The 18,688-nt window shown below is 42.6% G+C and overlaps 1 protein-coding gene and 1 long non-coding RNA gene across 3 annotated transcripts; one reads left to right on the top strand and one right to left on the bottom strand.

The window, feature by feature from the left end:
• Positions 1–2,791: 2,791 nt before the first annotated feature.
• LOC104971023 (uncharacterized) lies at positions 2,792–4,504 on the bottom strand. Its single transcript, XR_816255.2, has 2 exons — positions 4,375–4,504; positions 2,792–3,253 (listed from the first exon to the last, which is right to left on the bottom strand). It is a non-coding gene; the product is annotated as an uncharacterized lncRNA (long non-coding RNA).
• An 83-nt stretch (positions 4,505–4,587) lies between these two features.
• TMEM254 (transmembrane protein 254) lies at positions 4,588–16,607 on the top strand. 2 transcript variants are annotated; one of them, XM_010820541.4, is made up of 5 exons: positions 4,588–4,705; positions 6,013–6,116; positions 6,296–6,355; positions 11,635–11,697; positions 13,949–16,607. In XM_010820541.4, the coding sequence occupies exons 1-5, from the start codon at positions 4,598–4,600 to the stop codon at positions 13,959–13,961; spliced, it is 348 nt and encodes a 115-aa protein (XP_010818843.1). In that variant the 5' UTR covers positions 4,588–4,597; the 3' UTR covers positions 13,962–16,607. The 2 variants fall into 2 exon arrangements, with proteins under 2 accessions (XP_010818843.1, NP_001068696.1); NM_001075228.2 differs by lacking the exon at positions 13,949–16,607 and having other exon boundaries at positions 4,598–4,705; positions 11,635–13,345.
• Positions 16,608–18,688: the final 2,081 nt, after the last annotated feature.

Below are 18,688 nucleotides of genomic sequence, written 5' to 3'. Positions count from 1 at the left end.
CTTGTCCATCACCAACTCCCGGAGTTTACTAAAACTAATGTCCATCGAGTCGGTGATGCCATCCAGCCATCTCATCCTCTGTCGTCCCCTTCTCCTCCTGCCCCCAATCCCTCCCAGCATCAGGGTCAATAAGTCAACTCTTCGCATGAGGTGGCCAAAGTATTGGAGTTTCAGCCTCAGCATCAGTCGTTCCAATGAACACCTAGGACTGATCTCCTTTAGGACGGACTGGTTGGATCTCCTTGCAGTCCAAGGGACGCTCAAGAGTCTTCTCCAACACCACAGTTCAAAAGCATCAATTCTTCGGTGCTCAGCTTTCTTCACAGTCCAACTCTCACATCCATACATGACCACTGGAAAAACCATAGCCTTGACTAGACGGACTTTTCTTGGCAAAGTAATGTCTCTGCTTTTTAATATGCTCTCTAGGTTGGTCATAACTTTCCTTCAAAGGAGCAAGCGTCTTTTAATTTCATGGCTGAAATCACCATCTTCAGTGATTTTGGAGCCCCAAAAAATAAAGTCAGCCACTGTTTCCCCATCTATTTCCCATGAAGTGATGGGACCAGATGCCATGATCTTAGTTTTCTGAATGTTGAGCTTTAAGCCAACTTTTTCACTCTCCTCTTTCACTTTCATCAAGAGGCTCTTTAGTTCCTCTTCACTTTCTGCCATGAGGGTGGTGTCATCTGCATATCTGAGGTTATTGACATTTCTCCCTGAAATCTTGATTCCAGCTTGTGCTTCTTCCAGCCCAGCGTTTCTCATGATGTACTCTGCATATAAGTTAAATAAGCAGGGTGACAATATACAGCCTTGACGTACTCCTTTTCCTATTTGGAACCAGTCTGTTGTTCCATGTCCAGTTCTGTTGCTTCCTGACCTGCATACAGATTTCTCAAGAGGCAGGTCAGGTGGTCTGGTATTCCCATCTCTTTCAGAATTTTCCACAGTTTATTGTGATCCACAAAGTCAAAGGCTTTTTCCCAGAAATATATCTAATTATCTAATGGCCTGTTTTGCCTGTTTCCTCAAAGCACTAAGTGGGTCATCCTGTTCTTCATCCTCAATTCCTTTTAGGTCAGCAACTGCAGTGATCCTTGTACAGCTGGATGATGGGCAACATATTGTTTTACAGTGCTCTTATTACAAGTCTGACATTTAATTCATCCACATCTCTGAGGTAGGAATCAATATGTCCCTACTTTACAGATAAAAAAAACTAAGGCACAAATGGGTTAGATAATAGTCTCAGCTTGGAAAAGACCCTAATGCTGGGAATGACTGAGAGCAGGAGGAGAAGGGGGCAACAGAGAATGAAATTGTTGGATGGCATCGCCACCTCAGTGGACATGAGTCTGAGCAAATTCCAGGAGATAGTGAAGGATAGGGAAGCCTGGAGTGCTGCTGTTGTAGCCACGTATTTCAGGAAACAAACTCACTCAGAAGGACAATGCAGATAGTGGAGTGCAATTTATTACACCAGCAGGCCCAAGGCAGAGTCTCCTCTTAGCCAAGGACCTCGACCAGTTTTTGTGAAAACCTTATATAACCTAAGTGTACGTGCCCAAACCCACCTCCCCACATTCCCTGAAACTAGCCTGAACAAAGGAAAAGAAAGATACAATCAAAGTTAACCCATGATTCATATGCCTTAAGCCTAGGTAGTTAACAGTGGACAATTATCAATAGGCCTGTGGTCATACCCTAATAATAATAATAGAATTTATGATTCTATTCAGTTACACAGATAATTAGGGTATTCCTTTAGGCGACGGAGAGTCTAGGTACAAGCTCTGGGGCTGTTCCATCGGCCGGGGGGCGGGGGGCGGGGGTCTGGTTTTCCAGTTGGTATGCCATTTCCATAGATCTGGGCATATAGCTCAAAGTCCATAGTCCAGCCCAAGATGGAGTCCTGCTTTCAAGATGGAGCCTGTTCTGTCTGTTTCCTCCTTCACTGCAGTCTATGGGGTCACAAAGAGTTGTACACGACTTAGTGACTGAACAACAAGCTTACACAAAATGTTAATGGCAGAGCCAGGACTTAAACTCAGTTTCCCTGGTAGCTCAGCTAGTAAAGAATTCGCCTGCAATGCAGGAGACCCCAGTTCGATTCAGGGGTCAGGAAGATCTGCTGGAAAAGGGATAGGCTACCCACTCCAATATTCTTGGGCTTCCCTGGTGACTCAGCTGGTGAAGTATCCGCCTCCAATGCAGGAGACCTGGGTTCAGTCCCTGGCTTGGGAAGATTCCCCTGGAGAAGGAAATAGCTATCCACTCCAGGATTCTAGGGAACAGCTACCCATTCCAGGATTCTGGCCTAGAGAATTCCATGGGGTTGCGAAGAGTTGGACACAACTAAGCTACCTTTTCCGGAGAAGGCAATGGCACCCCACCCTAGTACTCTTGCCTGGAAAATCCCATGGATGGAGGAGCCTTGTGGGCTGCAGTCCATGGGGTCGCTAAGAGTCGGACACAACTGAGCGACTTCACTTTCACGTTTTCACTTTCATGCATTGGAGAAGGAAATGGCAACCCACTCCAGTGTTCTTGCCTGAAGAATCCCAGGGATGGTGGAGCCTGGTAGGCTGCCATCTATGGGGTCACACAGAGTCGGACACGACTGAAGTGACTTAGCAGCAGCAGCAGCAGCAAGCTACCTTCTCACTTTCACTTTCTATCTGTCCACCAACATTGCTCATAAGTGCTGTGCCATATGGATCCATACATCTTTAGTAATGAAGAGGAAGGGCATTATTTCTGTCGATCCAAAACAAATTAGACTGCCATGTATTTCTCCAGGAAAGAGATTTATTCCAGGATCAGCAGAGAATTACAATTTGGGGTCTGCAATCATGTGAACAACAACACAAGCTCCCGCCACCCGACCAAAGGGAAGAACACTTTGAAGAAGAAAAGGACGTTGGGAAGGCTGTAGAAAACAGAATCCATGGGTTTTCTTTGGCTGAGTCCTTGCCAGGAAAGAAGACTGGTCTTCCTATCAGCCTCTGCCAGCCTCACAAGGTGTGAGAGTGCCCCCTGTCAGCATCCCAAGTCTATTTAATTGTCGTTTCCATTTATTATTAACTTTTTACATTTCCCACAGAGTACAGTAGAGCTTAAGTTCAAAAATTAGCCCCATAATGAATAGGATACAGAGCCCACAAATAAACCCATGCACCTATGGTAACAAAAGAGGCAAGACCACGCAACGTTGGAAAGACAGTCTCTTCAACAAATGGTGCTGAGAAACCTGGACAGTTACATGTAAAAAAAAAAAAAAAAAAAAAAAATCAGATCATTCTTGAACACCATACACAAAAATAAGCTCAAAATGGATTAAAGACCTAAATGTGAGACCAGACACTATAAAACTTCTACAGGAAAACAAAGGCAGAACACTCTGACACAAATTGCAGCAATATCTTTCTCAATCCATCTCCTAGAGTAACGGAAATAAAAACAAACAAATGCGACCTACTGAAAAACTTCTGCATAACAAAGGAAACAATAAACAAAATGAAAAGACAACCTACAGATTGGGAGAAAATATTTGCAAATGATGTGACCAACAGGGGATTAGTAGCCAAAATTTACAGACAGCAGACAGAAGACCTAAATAGACATTTCTCCAAATAAGAGACACAGTTGGCCAAGAGGCACATGAAAAAATGTTCAACATGGCTAATTAATTATTAGAGAAATGAAAATCAAAACTACAATGAGATATCACCTCACACTAGCCAGAATGGCAATCATCAAAAATCCACAAACAATAAATGCTGGTGAGGGTGGAGAGAAAAGGGAATCCTCCCACAATGTTGGAGGGGATGTAAATTGGTACAGCCACTATGACGAACAGTATGGAGGTTCCTTGAAAAAACCTACAACTAGAGCTACCATATGATTCAGTCCCACTCCAGCATGTATCTGGAGAAAAACATGATCCAAAAGGATACACACACCCCAGTGTTCACTGCAGCACCATTTGCAACACCCAAGACGTGGAAGCAATCTAAATGTCTATCGACAGAGGAAGGATGAAGATGTACATACATACAGTGGAATGTCACTGAGTCATTAAAAAGAATGAAATAATGCCATGTGCAGCAACATGGATGGCCTTACAGATTGCCATACTGAGTGAAGTAAGTCAAAGAGGGAGAAATATCACTGGACATCACTTATATGTGGAATCTAAAAAGAAATGATACAAATGAACTTACAAAACAGAATGAAATTCACAGACTTAGAGAACACTTGAAAGTATCACAACATTGTTACTCAGCTATATACACCCCAATACAAAATAAAAAGTTTAAAAAAAAAAAAAACAGACCTAACAGACCTATAGTTATCAGAAACATAACGCACCATTCTATTTCAACACCATTATCTTAAGCTCCGGAAACCCAGAGAAGGTGGGGGGGTCTCCCCTGCAAGATGATGACCAGCCCACCAGGCCAGAGTGGATGGGGACTCTTTCCAAGTTTCAAGGCCACAGACTCTTCTCTTTTAGGGAAGAGAAGGGAGGAGCTTTTGCCGTGGTCCCGCCCCAGCCTTGCCTTTGAACTGCCGGTGGCCTGCCAGGCATCCCATGATGTGCGCTGCAGCGATGGGGAAGGCAAGAGGAGATGAGGCTTACTTCCAGAGGAGTAGTCTATTCTGGGTTACTATCATCATTCTCTCTTTTGGCTATTACACGGTAAGGACAGCGGGCCCCGAGGAAGGCGAGGTGAGGGGCTGGAGTGCTGCCTGGAGGTGCAAGATTCCACCTGGAGCCGTGGAGTGGTCGCAGGCGCGATCGCGGCTCTCGGGCGCTCTGAGCCAGGGGACTAGACCCGGGAAGAAAACGCAGGCGCACTCGTCTGTCTACGCCTTTCGCCTGTGTTGAGATCTTGAGAAACCAGCTGCCCACGCTTTCCCTCCCTACCCCATGACTAAGTGACTAGATCTTTCAAAATGGTGGCGAAGTCGGAGGCTGGCGGGGCTGCTGCCTCCTACTTCCGTGTAGCCAGACCCCTGCCCTCGCTGGTCACGGTCCTGGTGCTAGGATATTTCGGGGTAAGGTGTGTAGTACGGCGCGGCGCTTCTGTTTTGGCCCGCCGGGCTCCCGTAGAGCCAGGGGCACTGGGGAGGGGGAAGGAGGGAGGTCTTGCGCTTGCGCGGCTGGCGGTTGCCTAGGTAATTGGCGTAAGCTGAAGTTCGGTGAGCTTGTCAGGTTTTCGGTTGGAAATGTTCCTGCCTTTGCGTCTCCAAGGTTAGTAGGACTTGTTCAGGTCTGAGTAGAACTAGAGGAGAAAGAGGCCAAGTTGACAGTTCTAAACCTGCCAAGACAAGATAGGGCTTCCAAAGCAGAATGTCTGAGGCAGTTGGAATTGCTTGGAAAATGGGGATAAACCTAAAGGTTGGGTAGAATTTAAGTGGTAAGAAAGGATAAAGAGGATGTGCATATTATGACATAGATGTAAAATCAAGAAGACAATCTCTACTGAGATAAGCAACAACTTTTTTTTGAGAGACAGAATTCATTTAAAGAATACAGTGAAAGTGAAAGTTGCTCAGTCGTGTCTGAGTCTTTGCGACCCCATGGACTATACAGTCCATGGAATTCTCCAGGCCAGAATACTGGAGTGGGTAGCCTTTCCCTTCTCCAGGGGATCTTCCCAACCCAGGGATTGAACCCAGGTCTCCCGCATTGCAGGCGGATTCTTTACCAGCTGAGCCACAAGAAGATACCCAAAACGGTGGGTTGCGGAGTACTACATTGTGGAATTCAGTAAGAACAGAAGTCAGCTAATCTGGGTACTAAATCTGATAACCACATAGTTTCCTTAGCAGAAATCTTCCACTGAAATGGCTTTTAGAAAATAGAATTCAAGAATTGAAGCCCGTATGGCTTGGTTCAGAGTTGCTTTGGTCTGTTGTTTGTTCTTGCAGAATCAGGATTATTTCATAGCGTTGGTTAAAAATACATTGAAGTGATCTAAAAGCACTCTGGTTCTCTTTCAGTGGGTGATCTTCTGGCCTGAGAGTATTCCTTATCAGAGCCTGGGACCCCTGGGCCCCTTCACTCAGTACTTGCTGAAGCATCATCACACCCTCGTGCATGCTTGGTAAGTAGAGCTCCAGAAATGGGATGTGGACCCCACAGTTTCAGTCTCCCTGGAAGGCCCATGGTTGCCTTCTAAAAGTGGTGCTCGTACATATGAAAGCACTTTTCTTTTGGAGGTTTTTCTGTTAGAGCTCATCAGCAGAGGACCATCACCTTAAACGAGGCTGACTTCTGTTTCAGGTATTGGCTTGCCTGGATGATTCACGTGGGAGAGTCCTTGTATGCCATTGTATTGTGCAAGTAAGTGTTTTTAACAGATCTCTGTTGCTTTTCACTTGGTATCTCACATAAGTGAAGAGTAGCCACATTTGAATAATTCATGCGCTTGTAGGCTGAGAACACTCTCAGGATAGAGTTGAAGTCCCACACCTAATACTGAGCCTCACTCAGTACTCAGAGGGAGTACTCAGTAAATAGTTAATGAATGAATTCATTTCATTTATATTAATGAGTCAATTATTTAGTCACTTAATTTAGAAATTTTTTTTTCTTTTTTTTCCAAAAATCTCCCTGTAGCCCCAACTAGAAGGAAAGATTAGCAGGTTGCCTTCTAATTTGAAAAAGAGCTGTACTGACCTAGCCCAATGATTCTCAACCCCTAGTTTTGCAACTGAATTACCTGAAGAGCTTTCTTAAAATTCACTTGTTTGGTTTCCAGACCCAGAGATCCTAATCTGGTAGGCCTTGCTTCAGGCACAGGAATGTGTTATTTTTTTTCAAGTTCTGTAGATGATTCTGGGATGCAATGAAAGCTAAAAGTCCTATGACTAGGCCCTACTCAGCAAATGCCAGTGTAAATAATAAATGTGAGAAAACTACAAAAAGCTTCTCTTTACATTTGGACTTTATGTAAGCATACACTGAAAGTAAATGGTTATAGTAATGCCAGACTGCTTTACAATTGAGTTTTTTTTCTTTGGCTCAAGATTAATTACCACCTCTGTTTTTGTGGTACTACTTCTAAAAGTGGAAAATAAGATACTTTATTATGTTTTAATAATAAATATAATTAATATTTCTTGGGTGCACACTATGCCAGACAACTGCTAACTGACTTAAATATATTATGTTACTCCACCTTCTGTTTTATTAAATGAGCTGAACTTTCTAGGAGAGGAGCATAAAGCAGCTTTATTTTTTTACCTCTCTCCAGTCCCCTGTGGATTATTGTCTGCCTCCCACCATAGCCCTGGATCAAATCTAAAGCAGGTCCATAGGTTGTCCAGTCAAGTTACAAAGTTATTAAAACTATGAACTTTCATCAGATTCAGTACATCTGTTCTTCAGCCAAGGCTCGGCAGGCTGCCATGGGGAAGAGGGTGTAATCAACGTCTTCACTCTCCCTTGGGGTGCCGGAAGTATATGTAAAGGAAGCAGGGCATGATCTGCCTTGTGATCAGGCAACTGGGTGATGTGGCAGTTACACACCCATTGTTGATTCTTTCTCTCCAAAGGGTCCCTGGTGGGTTTTTGAGAAACCGCTCATCACCAGGGATCTCCCTTCCACAGTTCCCCTGATGGTTCCTTCAACCTTAGTCAGCATGTCATTTGCAGTTTCCCCTTTGGGTTGATGATGTTTTCCTCTTATTTAGGTTTCTTCTGCCCTTTAGTTAGGCCTCTGGGGCAGGGTTGCTTTTAAGCCCATGCACACCAGTGCCCTTCCACAAGACCTGTAAGGCTCAGGATGACAGCTTCCTTATCCCTCCATTGGGATAAATCTGTAGGTGTGTGCTGTTTCCTGCACAGCCATGTATCCTATCAGGCAGCTCTACTGGTATTTAAACTTGTGAGTCAGATGTTAACCCTCCCACAAGTCACAGGGGACTCTGGTCAGGCTCTCTGAATGGTTCTTTTGAAGCTGCTTGTCAGGCTGACTTGTGATAGGAGGTGCCACAGCACCAGTACCTCTTTCTGAAAGCCTCTTCACTTCTCAATGACAGCTCAGCTTGGAGGTGTGCAGTCCAGCCCTCCAAATTACAGTGTTGGAGTACATGACACCTATTTTGCAATTGGCATATGAAGCCTCTAATGAAAACAAAAAGACTCAAATTGAACATCCAGCTCTCCAGTTCTTTGAGAGGAAGTGGGAGAACAGGCATAGAGAGGTTAGAGCACTGTTCTCATGTTCCTGAAATCATTTATTTATGGAGTAACATGTTGCAATGTATCATTGGTCACTGTAAATCAGAATGAATATTCCTTTTATGAATGAATGAATACATTTAAATGAAAGAATCACTAAATGTGTTGTTGTAAGGCAGAATAAAGCAGTTTTCCTCCAATTAAAAAAAAATCATGAAGACATGCAGAACATTTGTAGCCCTCGACCCCAAATTCCACTGTCCAACAATAGAAAGGAATTAATGAATTCCATTTAACTAGACATTAGATTGGACTGGATGTTTGACTTTATAGCTGCCATATATATATACATATAGACACAAACTCTTCTATAATTTTTCTGTTGTCATATATGCCTATTTTCCCATGTCTATGCCTGTAAATTGAACTCATTCATTTCATTAGTACATAATATTATATAGATGTGTCCTAATGTATTTAACTAATCTTCCTTCTGATGGACTTTTAAACCTCGAGCTTTTCTAAACTATTACAAATAATTCTGTGTGAATGAATTTCTTGTATGTCCTGGCCCACTGTGATATATATTTCACCTTTTTATTGTTTGGTGGTAGAATCTATGAATATAGTTGATGCTTATCTACTGACCTCATACACAGTGACCTTGGTAAATTCATTTTTTAGTTCTAATAGTTTATCTGTTCATCTAATTATTCATCATTAATGATTTAAAAGATCCCTTTACATTTTCTAGGTACCTGGTTGCCTATAGAAATAGACAGTTTTATTTCTTCCTTTCAACTCCATATACCTTTTATTTAAGTTTCCTTCACTGCACTAGCTAGTAATGAAAGGTTGTTTCTGAACAGTGAAGAGATGCCGGGATTCTTGGCTTCCGGAGGAGAGGAATTCAATCTGGGGCCAGTGATAAGCCTTGCTCGCTCAGAGGCTTTATTTTTGTGTAATAAAGTTTTGTTAAAGTATAAAAGAGAGAAAGCTTCTGATATAGACATCAGAAGGAGGCAGAAAGAGTGCCCCCCTGCTAGCCTTTAGCAGTAAGTTATATACCTATTAGCAAGCTGTTAATTAGAGAAAGGAGATGTCTCAAAATTCAGTGGCACCAGGCCCTCACCCATAACATGCATTTTGATATAACATTGGCACCAGGTGAGTCATCCCAGGCCATAAAACGATTGACATGAATCTTGAAGAAAGACAGGTTTCCAAGTAAATATATAGATAGTTTCATTAATATAGATTAGGAGAACAATATATGAGTAAAACATACAGGTTTGTTGAGCCCTTATCTGTTATGGAACAGATGCCATGATCTTAGGTTTCTGAATGTTGAGTTTTAAGCTCACTTTTTCATCTGGTCCCATCACTTCATGGCAAATAGATGGGGAACCAGTGGAAACAGTGAAAGACTTTATTTTGGGGGGCTCCAAAATCACTGCAGATGGTGATTGCAGCCATGAAATTAAAAGACCCTTGCTCCTTGGAAGAAAAGCTATGACCAACCTAGACAGCATATTAAAAAGCAGAGACATTACTTTGCCAACAAAGGTCCATCTAGTCAAAACTATGGTTTTTCCAGTAGTCATGTATAAATGTGAGACTATAAAGAAAGCTGAGTGCTGAAGAATTGATGCTTTTGAACTGTGATGTTGGAGAAGACTCTTGAGAGTCCCTTCTACAGCAAGGAGATCCAGCCAGTCCATCTAAAGGAAATCAGTCCTGAATACATTGGAAGGACTGATGTTGAACCTGAAACTCCAATACTTTGGCCACCTGATGCAAAGAACTGACTCATTTGAAAAGACCCTGATGCTGGGAAAGATTGAAGGCAGGGGGAGAAGGGACCACCAAGGATGAGATAGTTGGATGGCATCACCAACTCAATGGACGTGAGTTTGAATAAACTGTGGGAGTTGGTGATGGACAGGGAGGCCTGGCGTGCAGCAGTCCACGGAGTCGCAAAGAGTCGGTACATGACTGAGTGAACTATCAGTTCTGAGTCTTAAGCAGAACCGACTTAAAGAAAGACAGAGTCTAGGGTAAATACATAGTTCATTAACATACCTTAAGACAAACATTTCCATCAGAAAAACGCATTGGTTAGCTCAAAGTTTGAGAAAAGTTAAGTTTAGGTGGAACCAGGTGTGGTCACAGCAACACAGAATTTTAAGAGAAACCTCTTTTTAAATTTGTATGGAGAAGGGGGAAAAATATAACACTAGTAGTTTGTTTCCTGACCGTTTAATAGAGAGATAAAAAATGTCTGACACTTGTAGCCTATTTCCTCTGTTTGGAGACCCCTGGCCTTTCTGCCTGTTACCCTCTCAGTAACCCAGTTCATTGTCAACCTGAAGTGGTAATAGTAGGCATCCTGGCCTTGTAAACTTTCAACACTCTGCCTCATGTTTTTTCTAGAGTTGTATATTGTATAGATCTTCTCTATCAGATTAAAGTTCTGTTCTCTAAGTTTTCTAAGAACTTGTATTAAGAGTGGATGTTGAATTTATCAAATGCTTTTTCTGCATTTTTTATGATCATACAATTTTTTTTTCCTTTAATCTGTTAGTATAGAAAATTATATTGTTTTTACATTTAAAAAATATATATGTATGAGACTTATTTATATAAAGATGAAACTGTCACAAGTCAGTCACTTGAACTGGGCCATTTTCTTTTGACCTTGGTGTTAAGCAGTTTAGTTTGAATGGGTGTATAAACAGTATTCATTATTTCCATGTGCCAGGCCCTTTACTAACCACTTTGTGTAACTTATCTCAAGGTGAGATAAACACTATTATTCCTGTTTTTTCAGATGAGGAAACTGAGAGTGAGTGAGTGTCTTGCCCAAGGTCATGCTGGTAGTTGGCCAAGCTAGGATTTGTTTTTTGTTGTCTAGTTGCTAAATCATGTCCTACTCTTTTTGTGACTCCACAGATGGTAGCCCGCTAGGCTCCTCTGTCCAGGGGATTTTCCAGGCAAGAATACTGGAGTGGGTTTCCATTTCCTTCTTCAGGGGATCCTCTCAACCCAGGGATAGAACCTGGGTCTCCTGCACTGGCAGCACTGAGCCACCAGGGAAGCCCAAGCTAGGATTTACATCTAATCTGTCTTCAAAACACTTGCTTTGAAGCCATCCCAGTGATTTTTAACCCTATATGTTCATCAAATCATGTGAGAAATAGTTTCATAATATCATCCCCTAGGCAGTAGCCAGACTTTCTCAGGGAGGAGTGTATCCTCCTAAATGCATAAGAAAAACTAAAGTAAATGAACTAACAATTCAAGTTAAGAAGTGGGAGGAAAGTGCAAAATAAATGCAATGAAAGTAGGTAGAAGTAATACATTTTTTTTTAAATGCCTCCTGTGAAACCATAACACTAAGATTCTGGTGGATAGATTTTTCTCTTTTCTCTTTTTAGGTCTAAAGGCATCACGAATACTTGGACCCAACTGCTCTGGTTCCTACAGACGTTCCTTTTTGGGTTGGCATCTCTCTATTACTTGATTGCTTTTAGACCAAAACACCAAAAACAAACTTAAAGAAGATATCCAAAAAAAACTTGTCACTTTATTGTACACTTGAAACTAATATAATATTTTTAACCAACTATACTTCAGTTTAAAAAAAATTTTTTAATTAATTAATGAATTAAAAAGAGAGAGAAAATAGAGCATATAAAGTTCCTAGGGGGAGAAAAGAAGACATTCAAAAGCCTTCTCTATACTTTGATATTCAGCCTCATCTTTTTTGAGGGGTGCTGTGTTTACTTCATCTTCCTACTTTCTAGAAAGTTAAGGCCCTCTAGTTATTCATGATTCCATCAGCTCTAGTTAAAGTTAAGTAGATAGTAGAAAAAGATTTTAGCTTTCTAATTACACAGACTAACGTATTTGGCAAAGTGCTCCCAGCTACCTTCCTGTAGTCCTTGGTTGCACTGACATTCTCCCTGTCACCTGCTTTAAGCCACATACTAAGTTTGATATACCCTTGCTCACACCTTCTGATTAAAACACCTTATCCTTACCACCACCATCTTATCAGCTCTCCTTTCCTCCAATTTTTTTCTCCCCACTTAGTCCAAAATAGAGTGAGGCCTCCACAGCACATCAATTCCACCCACAGTTATTAGACACCTGTGAGGCAGGATCTTCTCCTCTCAGGCTTCCATTTCACATTACAGAGAAAGATAAGGAAGACAAACAAGTGCCTGGAATGGGGTGGGCTGAGCAGCGACACAGAGGACATGCTAGGAATCCAGAATAAAGGATTGGAGAATGCCTTTCCTGCCCTCCCAGCCAGAAGTGGTGTCTCCTTTCACTCGGGGCCTCCGACACGGTGTTCTGTAGTGTGCGGGTCTGACGGCCACTTTCAGGTCAGGACGGCAGCTGAGACAGCTTCGTTTTTAACCCTAACACCTGTCCCATCACCTCACACAGTGTTTACTCTGATTTCACATTGCACTAGTTCAGCAGCATTCCGGTTTTTATCTGAAAACTGCAGGGCCCGGACAGTGTACACCTGTCTCAGAGAAAAGCACAGAACTGCCCTTGACTCCCATCTTTCTATGGTTCTCCTTCAGTGTGGGAAACCTGTATCTTTTCCACACTTTCCTATTCTTAATTACTTTTCTCCAGACTGTAGATGTGTCCTTCCCGTTCTGACTCACTCAGCCGTTCCTGTTCTAGAGTGTCTAGCTCATGGTCCTCCAGCTACTGACTACCTCTCATTCACCTGGCTATCTCATGACTACTAACTGGCTGGGGCAGAAGGGTTATTGGCTGTGGCCTCTAGGAGACTGTAGCTTCCTTTCCTGAAGGCCTCCCTTGCTTGTTGGCTCACTAGGAACTAGACCTTAGTTTTTTCCCATGACACAGTACAGCATGTTATTTGTTTCAAACTAATACTTGTGAGAAACAGATCCCTCTCCCTGCTTCCCACTAAAAAGAGGCTCCTGGTAAAACCACAGCCATGAAAGATGGTAGACTATGAATTGCTTTTGGTGGAGAGTGACTTCTGCACAAAAATCCGGGTCTTTCCCACTGCTTCTTTTGTGATTGAGGTGTTATTAATGGTTTCAAAGATAATATAGCAGATTACTGAATAAAATGTGAATTGTATCTCCAATTAAATGCTTTTCTGGTATGTCAGTTTTTTATACACTCCCACACATTTGATACTTCTCTTTCTCCAACTGACTCTATTCTGGAACTATTTGTAACAGGGTTTTGTTTGTTTTTCCACTGAAAACAAAATGCAGGGGATTTCCCTGGCCATCCAGTGTCTTAAGACTCTACACTCTCAATGGGTCTCCTCTATGCAGGGGGCCCAGGTTCGATCCCTGGTCAGGGAACTAGATCCTACATGCCACAACTAAGATCCTTGCTTATGTTTCAAGAGCTGCCTATAGTCCACATAACTCCTCCACATCTACCAAGTCGTGGGTGGATATGAGCATCTCCTTTCACTGCAGGATTGGCCTCCTTTTGTTTCTATTACGTTTCATTCCGTTTGATACAGTCTATGCAGCAAGTAAACGGAATACTGTTTTTAAAGGCAGAAAGTATGAAACATGTAATTTTATTTGGGGTATTATCGTGGCTTAGAGCAAAACACATCATAGCAAACTGTGGGTCGTTGATTTTTTGGACCCATAAGCTGCATCCTATGGGGTGAAGTAACACACAGAGGCCAGACTAACTGGATCTCATGTTCCTCCCCTCCCTCTCCCACAGCCCAGGAGTTTAGAAGTCTGTGAAGCAAACAATAAACATAGAGACATCTTGGACTTGTGTTGCAGTCACAGTGGTTATATGGGAGAAACACCTATGTGCAGTTTGGATGAGAAAAGGCCAAGCATGTTGGAAGCAACCATGGAGGGCAAATAGACTAAAACCCCAGAAATACCAACAGCAAGTAGAGTTTGGAAGAACAAGAAAGGACCAATAGAAGGAACAAAAACAAAACTGATGACCTTCAACAACCAGGACTTGTCTCCCTGAAGTTATTGGCCCGTGACCTTTTTTCTTAAATGCAGAATGCTACAAGAGAGTGTTGGAGAAGGAAATGGCAACCCACTCCAGTATCGTTGCCTGGAGAATCCCAGGGACATAGGAGCCTGGTGGGCTGCTGTCTATGGGGTTGCACAGAGTCAGACACGACTGAAGCAACTTAGGAGCAGCTGGTTTACATTTGGAGAAGGGAATGGCAATCCATTCCAGTATTCTTGCCTGGAGAATTCCGTGGACAAAGAAGCCTGGGGTGGGGGTGGGGGGGGTGCGGGGGTGGGGGGGTGGGCGGCGGCTACAGTCCGTGGGGTCGCAAAGAGTCGGACACAACTGAGCCACTAACATACACACACACACACACACACACACACACACGAGAGTGTAGGGGGGAAAGCAAGCTAGGTGCAGAGTGTAATCTGTATGGAGTCAGAGTAAATAAGCTCTGTGAAGGATAAGTCCAGTTACAATCATTTGTTGCTGCTGCTGCTGCTGCTGTTGCTAAGTCACTTCAGTCGTGTCCAACTCTTTGTGACCCCATAGACAGCAGCCCACCAGGCTCACCCGTCCCTGGGACTCTCTAAGCAAGAACACTGGAGGGGGTTGCCATTTCCTTCTCCAATGCATGAAAGTGAAAAGTGAAAGGGAAGTCGCTCAGTCGTGTCCGACTCTTCGAAACCCCATGGACTGCAGCCCGCCAGGATCCTCCATCCATGGGATTTTCCAGGCAAGAGTACTGGAGTAGAGTGCCATCGCCTTCTCCTAGTAACAGCTAAAGAATAATGAAGATTGTTTAACTCTTGTAGGCTTGTTTGGCTGGTATGTGCCAAAGGCTGTTCACTCATTTCTGTTTTTGCTGCACAACCTCACAACTTAAAAACAGGCCACATTTATAAACTAACACTGTTCCCTATATTCAACGTGTTTATGACTCCAGGCAATCCAAGTCCAAACATATTTTATAAGCCATGATTTTAAAACAAATCTTGAGGTTATATTCCAGATGTGTAAAGAAGTTCTTTAGCAAAACAACTTACCATCTGGGGGCCTGTATGTATTTACATGAAGGGCATGAAAGCACCAAAGAGACACTGGAGAACTTGCCTTTGAGGTTACAGTACAGAACGCAAGCACATCATGAGAATTGCCAGGGCCCTTGCTGGAACCTTGTTAATTAAAGCTCTTAGTTGAACAATTTGGCTTATAAAAATATATAAATATTTTTCCTTCCATTCTTTACAAACAAAAAAATCTAGTGCAGTCAATTAATATATGAATCTATGAGACCCTTGTCTCTGCAAGGCTCCTTGTCCACACTGAATTGGAAATTATAGTTCCTTTTTCTGTCAGGGTTAGACAACGAGAGTGTGTGCTTATCATTTTACATTTCTCTTTATTTATGATGATTTACACAATGGACACTTAAAAATCTTATCCAAAATACTGCATTTGTAATTCTATCAACAAACATTTTAAGATGGCTCTTAAGCTTTCTGAATAGGTTTGAGTTATACTGGTTATCCCTCCTCCCCAGTGGCTCAGATGGTAAGACATCTGCCTGCAATGCGGGAGACCGGAGTTCAATTCCAGGGTCAGGAAGATCCCCTGGAGAAGGAAATGGCGACCCACTCCAGTATTCCTGCCTGGAGAATCCCATGGACGGAGGAGCCTGGTGGGCTACAGTCCATGGGGTCACAAAGAGTCGGACACGACTGAGTGATTTCATTCATTCATTCATACTGGTTACCTCATTTCTGTTTATAGTAAGGCGTAAGGTTGGATTAGGGAAAATACTTTTGCATGCTAAAACTATTCAGAGAAATATTCATGAAGAATTTTTAGTTTTTCCTTGTACCAACGCAATGCACTAGATGTCTGTAGTAAATAAAAATTACTCAATATAAATTGTCACTAAAATCAAAGTTTTGACATCGCTGTAAATGAAAGAGAGGAATGACATTTATAATATAAAGTAGGAAAGTGTTTTCTGAACCTGGAGCATGGAGGGACCATGCTCAAAACTTTAGTCATCTGAATTCACTTAAAAAAACTTCTCAAACAAGAATAACTGAAATGCCACGCCTGGTTAGTGTGTTCATTATATTTTTATATCTAAAATCACCATGCATACTAATGCTACATTCAGCACACTATTAATAATCAAAAACTATTCTACCATCCACTGAGACTGAAGTTGGGGTTCACCTGGCTCTAGACATATGATTTTAGGCAAGTTTTTCACCTTCCTGGACTTCAGTTTCATCATTGAATATGAATAATTTTATATTGTGGCTGGGATGAAAATAAAATAATAAATTTAAATGAAATAAACTATGTAAGGCAACTTTGTAAACTGTAACATTAAATAAGAGTATAGTTTTTGCTTGAAGATTGGTCATGGCTGATGAAATATGCTATGTTTCTCAAATTTGACTGTGCATATGGATTCCATGAGGTCTTGTGAAAATGCAGGCTCTGATCTAGTGAGTATGGAACGGGTCCAAGATTCCACATGTCTAGCAAGCTCCCTGGTGATCTGTAGACCACTTTGAGTAGTAAGAGTTTTAGAGAAATTTTAGAATAAGAACCCACGTGGTTTGACCCTGATTTCTTGATATCTGGGGATGATTTCTATACATGACAACATGTTTGTGTCAATAATACACATAATACCTTCACTGGGAGCCCAACACTCAGTGTAAACAATACTTGGAGTCCTGACAATGGTCAAAGAACACTGCTGCAGAGCTAAAAATGCTATGAATGTAACAAAACACAAATAGACTGAAAGATAGAACAAACCACTAGTGGTCACCAGTGGGGAGAGGGAAAAGGGGAGGGGCGAGATGGGATAGGGGATTAAGAAGGTATAGATAAGCTACAAGGATATACTGTACAGCACAAGAAATATAGAGTATTTTATACTAACATTACATGGAATATAAAATTTTGTTGTACACTTGAAACTAATTTATATCATAAATCAACCACAATTTTTAAAAAGCTGGTGAAATTAGTGAATTGTCATACCTGCATACTCCCCACTCTTTGAAAATAAAAGTTTGGGCTTGAGGTCTTTTGAAAGTGTTATAGGAAGTTAGACATGAGCAATGAGGGGTGGCCTAGCCTAAAAGGATGCAAGCTTATCTTGAAACACCCCATCCCAGACATGCCCAGGAGAGCTCACAGATATGCTACAAAAATAACCACAGAGACTTTATCAACTCCTGCACACGTGCCCTGCTGCTGCTGCTGCTGCTGCTAAGTCGCTTCAGTCGTGTCGGACTCTGTGCGACCCCATAGGACGGCAGCCCAGCAGGCCCCGTCGTCCCTGGGATTCTCCAGGCAAGAACACTGGAGTGGGTTGCCATTTCCTTCTCCAATACATGAAGGTGAAAAGGGAAAGTGAAGTCACTCAGACGTGTCCAACTCTTAGCGACCCCATGGACTGCAGCCTACCAGGCTCCTCCGTCCATGGGATTTTCCAGGCGAGAGTACTGGAGTGGGTGCCATCGCCTTCTCCATGCACATGTGCCCTAGGCACACAGTAAATACAGACTAACCACAGGGGCTTCTCCAAGTCCAGCACATGCCCCCTCGATGCACAGCTGTGTCCTCAAGTAACCATAGTCAGCGAGGAGCCCATTAAAGGTTCATAAATATTCTATACATACACATGTCTGACTATAACAGACTTAATTATGGGAACAACATGAGCAATAGAGCCTGTTGTTATGTAACTTGCAACTGTCAATTGGTCTTGAGCATATATTTGCATTCCCTTTCCTGATTGGTGGCGGGTACAAGCCCTATTTTTGGACAGGGCAGAACCAAGAAGAGGAGACAGAGTATAAAAGGGAAAGTCAAGAGGGATCGTGGCCACTGCTTTGCAGCCAGCCCACTCCTACATCTTGGGGTGAACTATCCACTGTCCATTTAACTGAGCTGTAACCAGTATGTTGTTTCAAGAAATCCTGCCTGCTTGAGCTGTAATTAATCCATCATTCTGTCAGGCGAGTGTATTCTCCTCAGTTCTGTCTCATCACAACAAAGATTTGGAGTGACGGACATTAAAGCCCTCTGCGCGTCACAGCTCTCGGGTCTTGAACAGACCATGTTATAGCTCTCCGGTCTCGAATAGACTGTTATAGCTCTTAGACAAATCAGTGTTAACAACTCTATTTTATTTAGAAGATAGCAGGAGAATCCATCCTCGAAGTATGAGGGCATGCCAACCCAAAGACACGAAGAGAAGAGAGTGGAGGAGAGAGAGAGAAAGAGCGCGTGCATGCGGGGGGGGGGGGCAGTGCGCCCTTTGGCTCCTCTTTTTAGATGTTTTTTTCTTCCCCCTGGGCCTGCCTATGCAAATTGGGCTTAGTCAGGAGTGCTATTTACCTGAAGTCCTCACGCTGGTCCTTGGACCTTCCTTTGACCTTCCTCTGTTCTATTTTCGTGGGCTTTTCTCTTCCT

This window comes from Bos taurus, chromosome 28 (assembly GCF_002263795.3).
Source record: "Bos taurus isolate L1 Dominette 01449 registration number 42190680 breed Hereford chromosome 28, ARS-UCD2.0, whole genome shotgun sequence".
Lineage (NCBI taxonomy): Eukaryota > Metazoa > Chordata > Mammalia > Artiodactyla > Bovidae > Bos > Bos taurus.
Note: the sequence above shows the minus strand (reverse complement) of the source record. Positions and strands in the feature narration are given on the sequence as shown.

Coding starts and splice junctions, on each gene's coding strand:
- TMEM254 (NM_001075228.2), top strand. CDS start 4,616: ATGGGGAAGGCAAGAGGAGATGAGGCTTACTTCCAGAGGAGTAGTCTA. Junction 6,117..6,295: donor CACACCCTCGTGCATGCTTG/GTAAGTAGAGCT, acceptor CTTCTGTTTCAG/GTATTGGCTTGCCTGGATGA. Junction 6,356..11,634: donor TATGCCATTGTATTGTGCAA/GTAAGTGTTTTT, acceptor TTCTCTTTTTAG/GTCTAAAGGCATCACGAATA.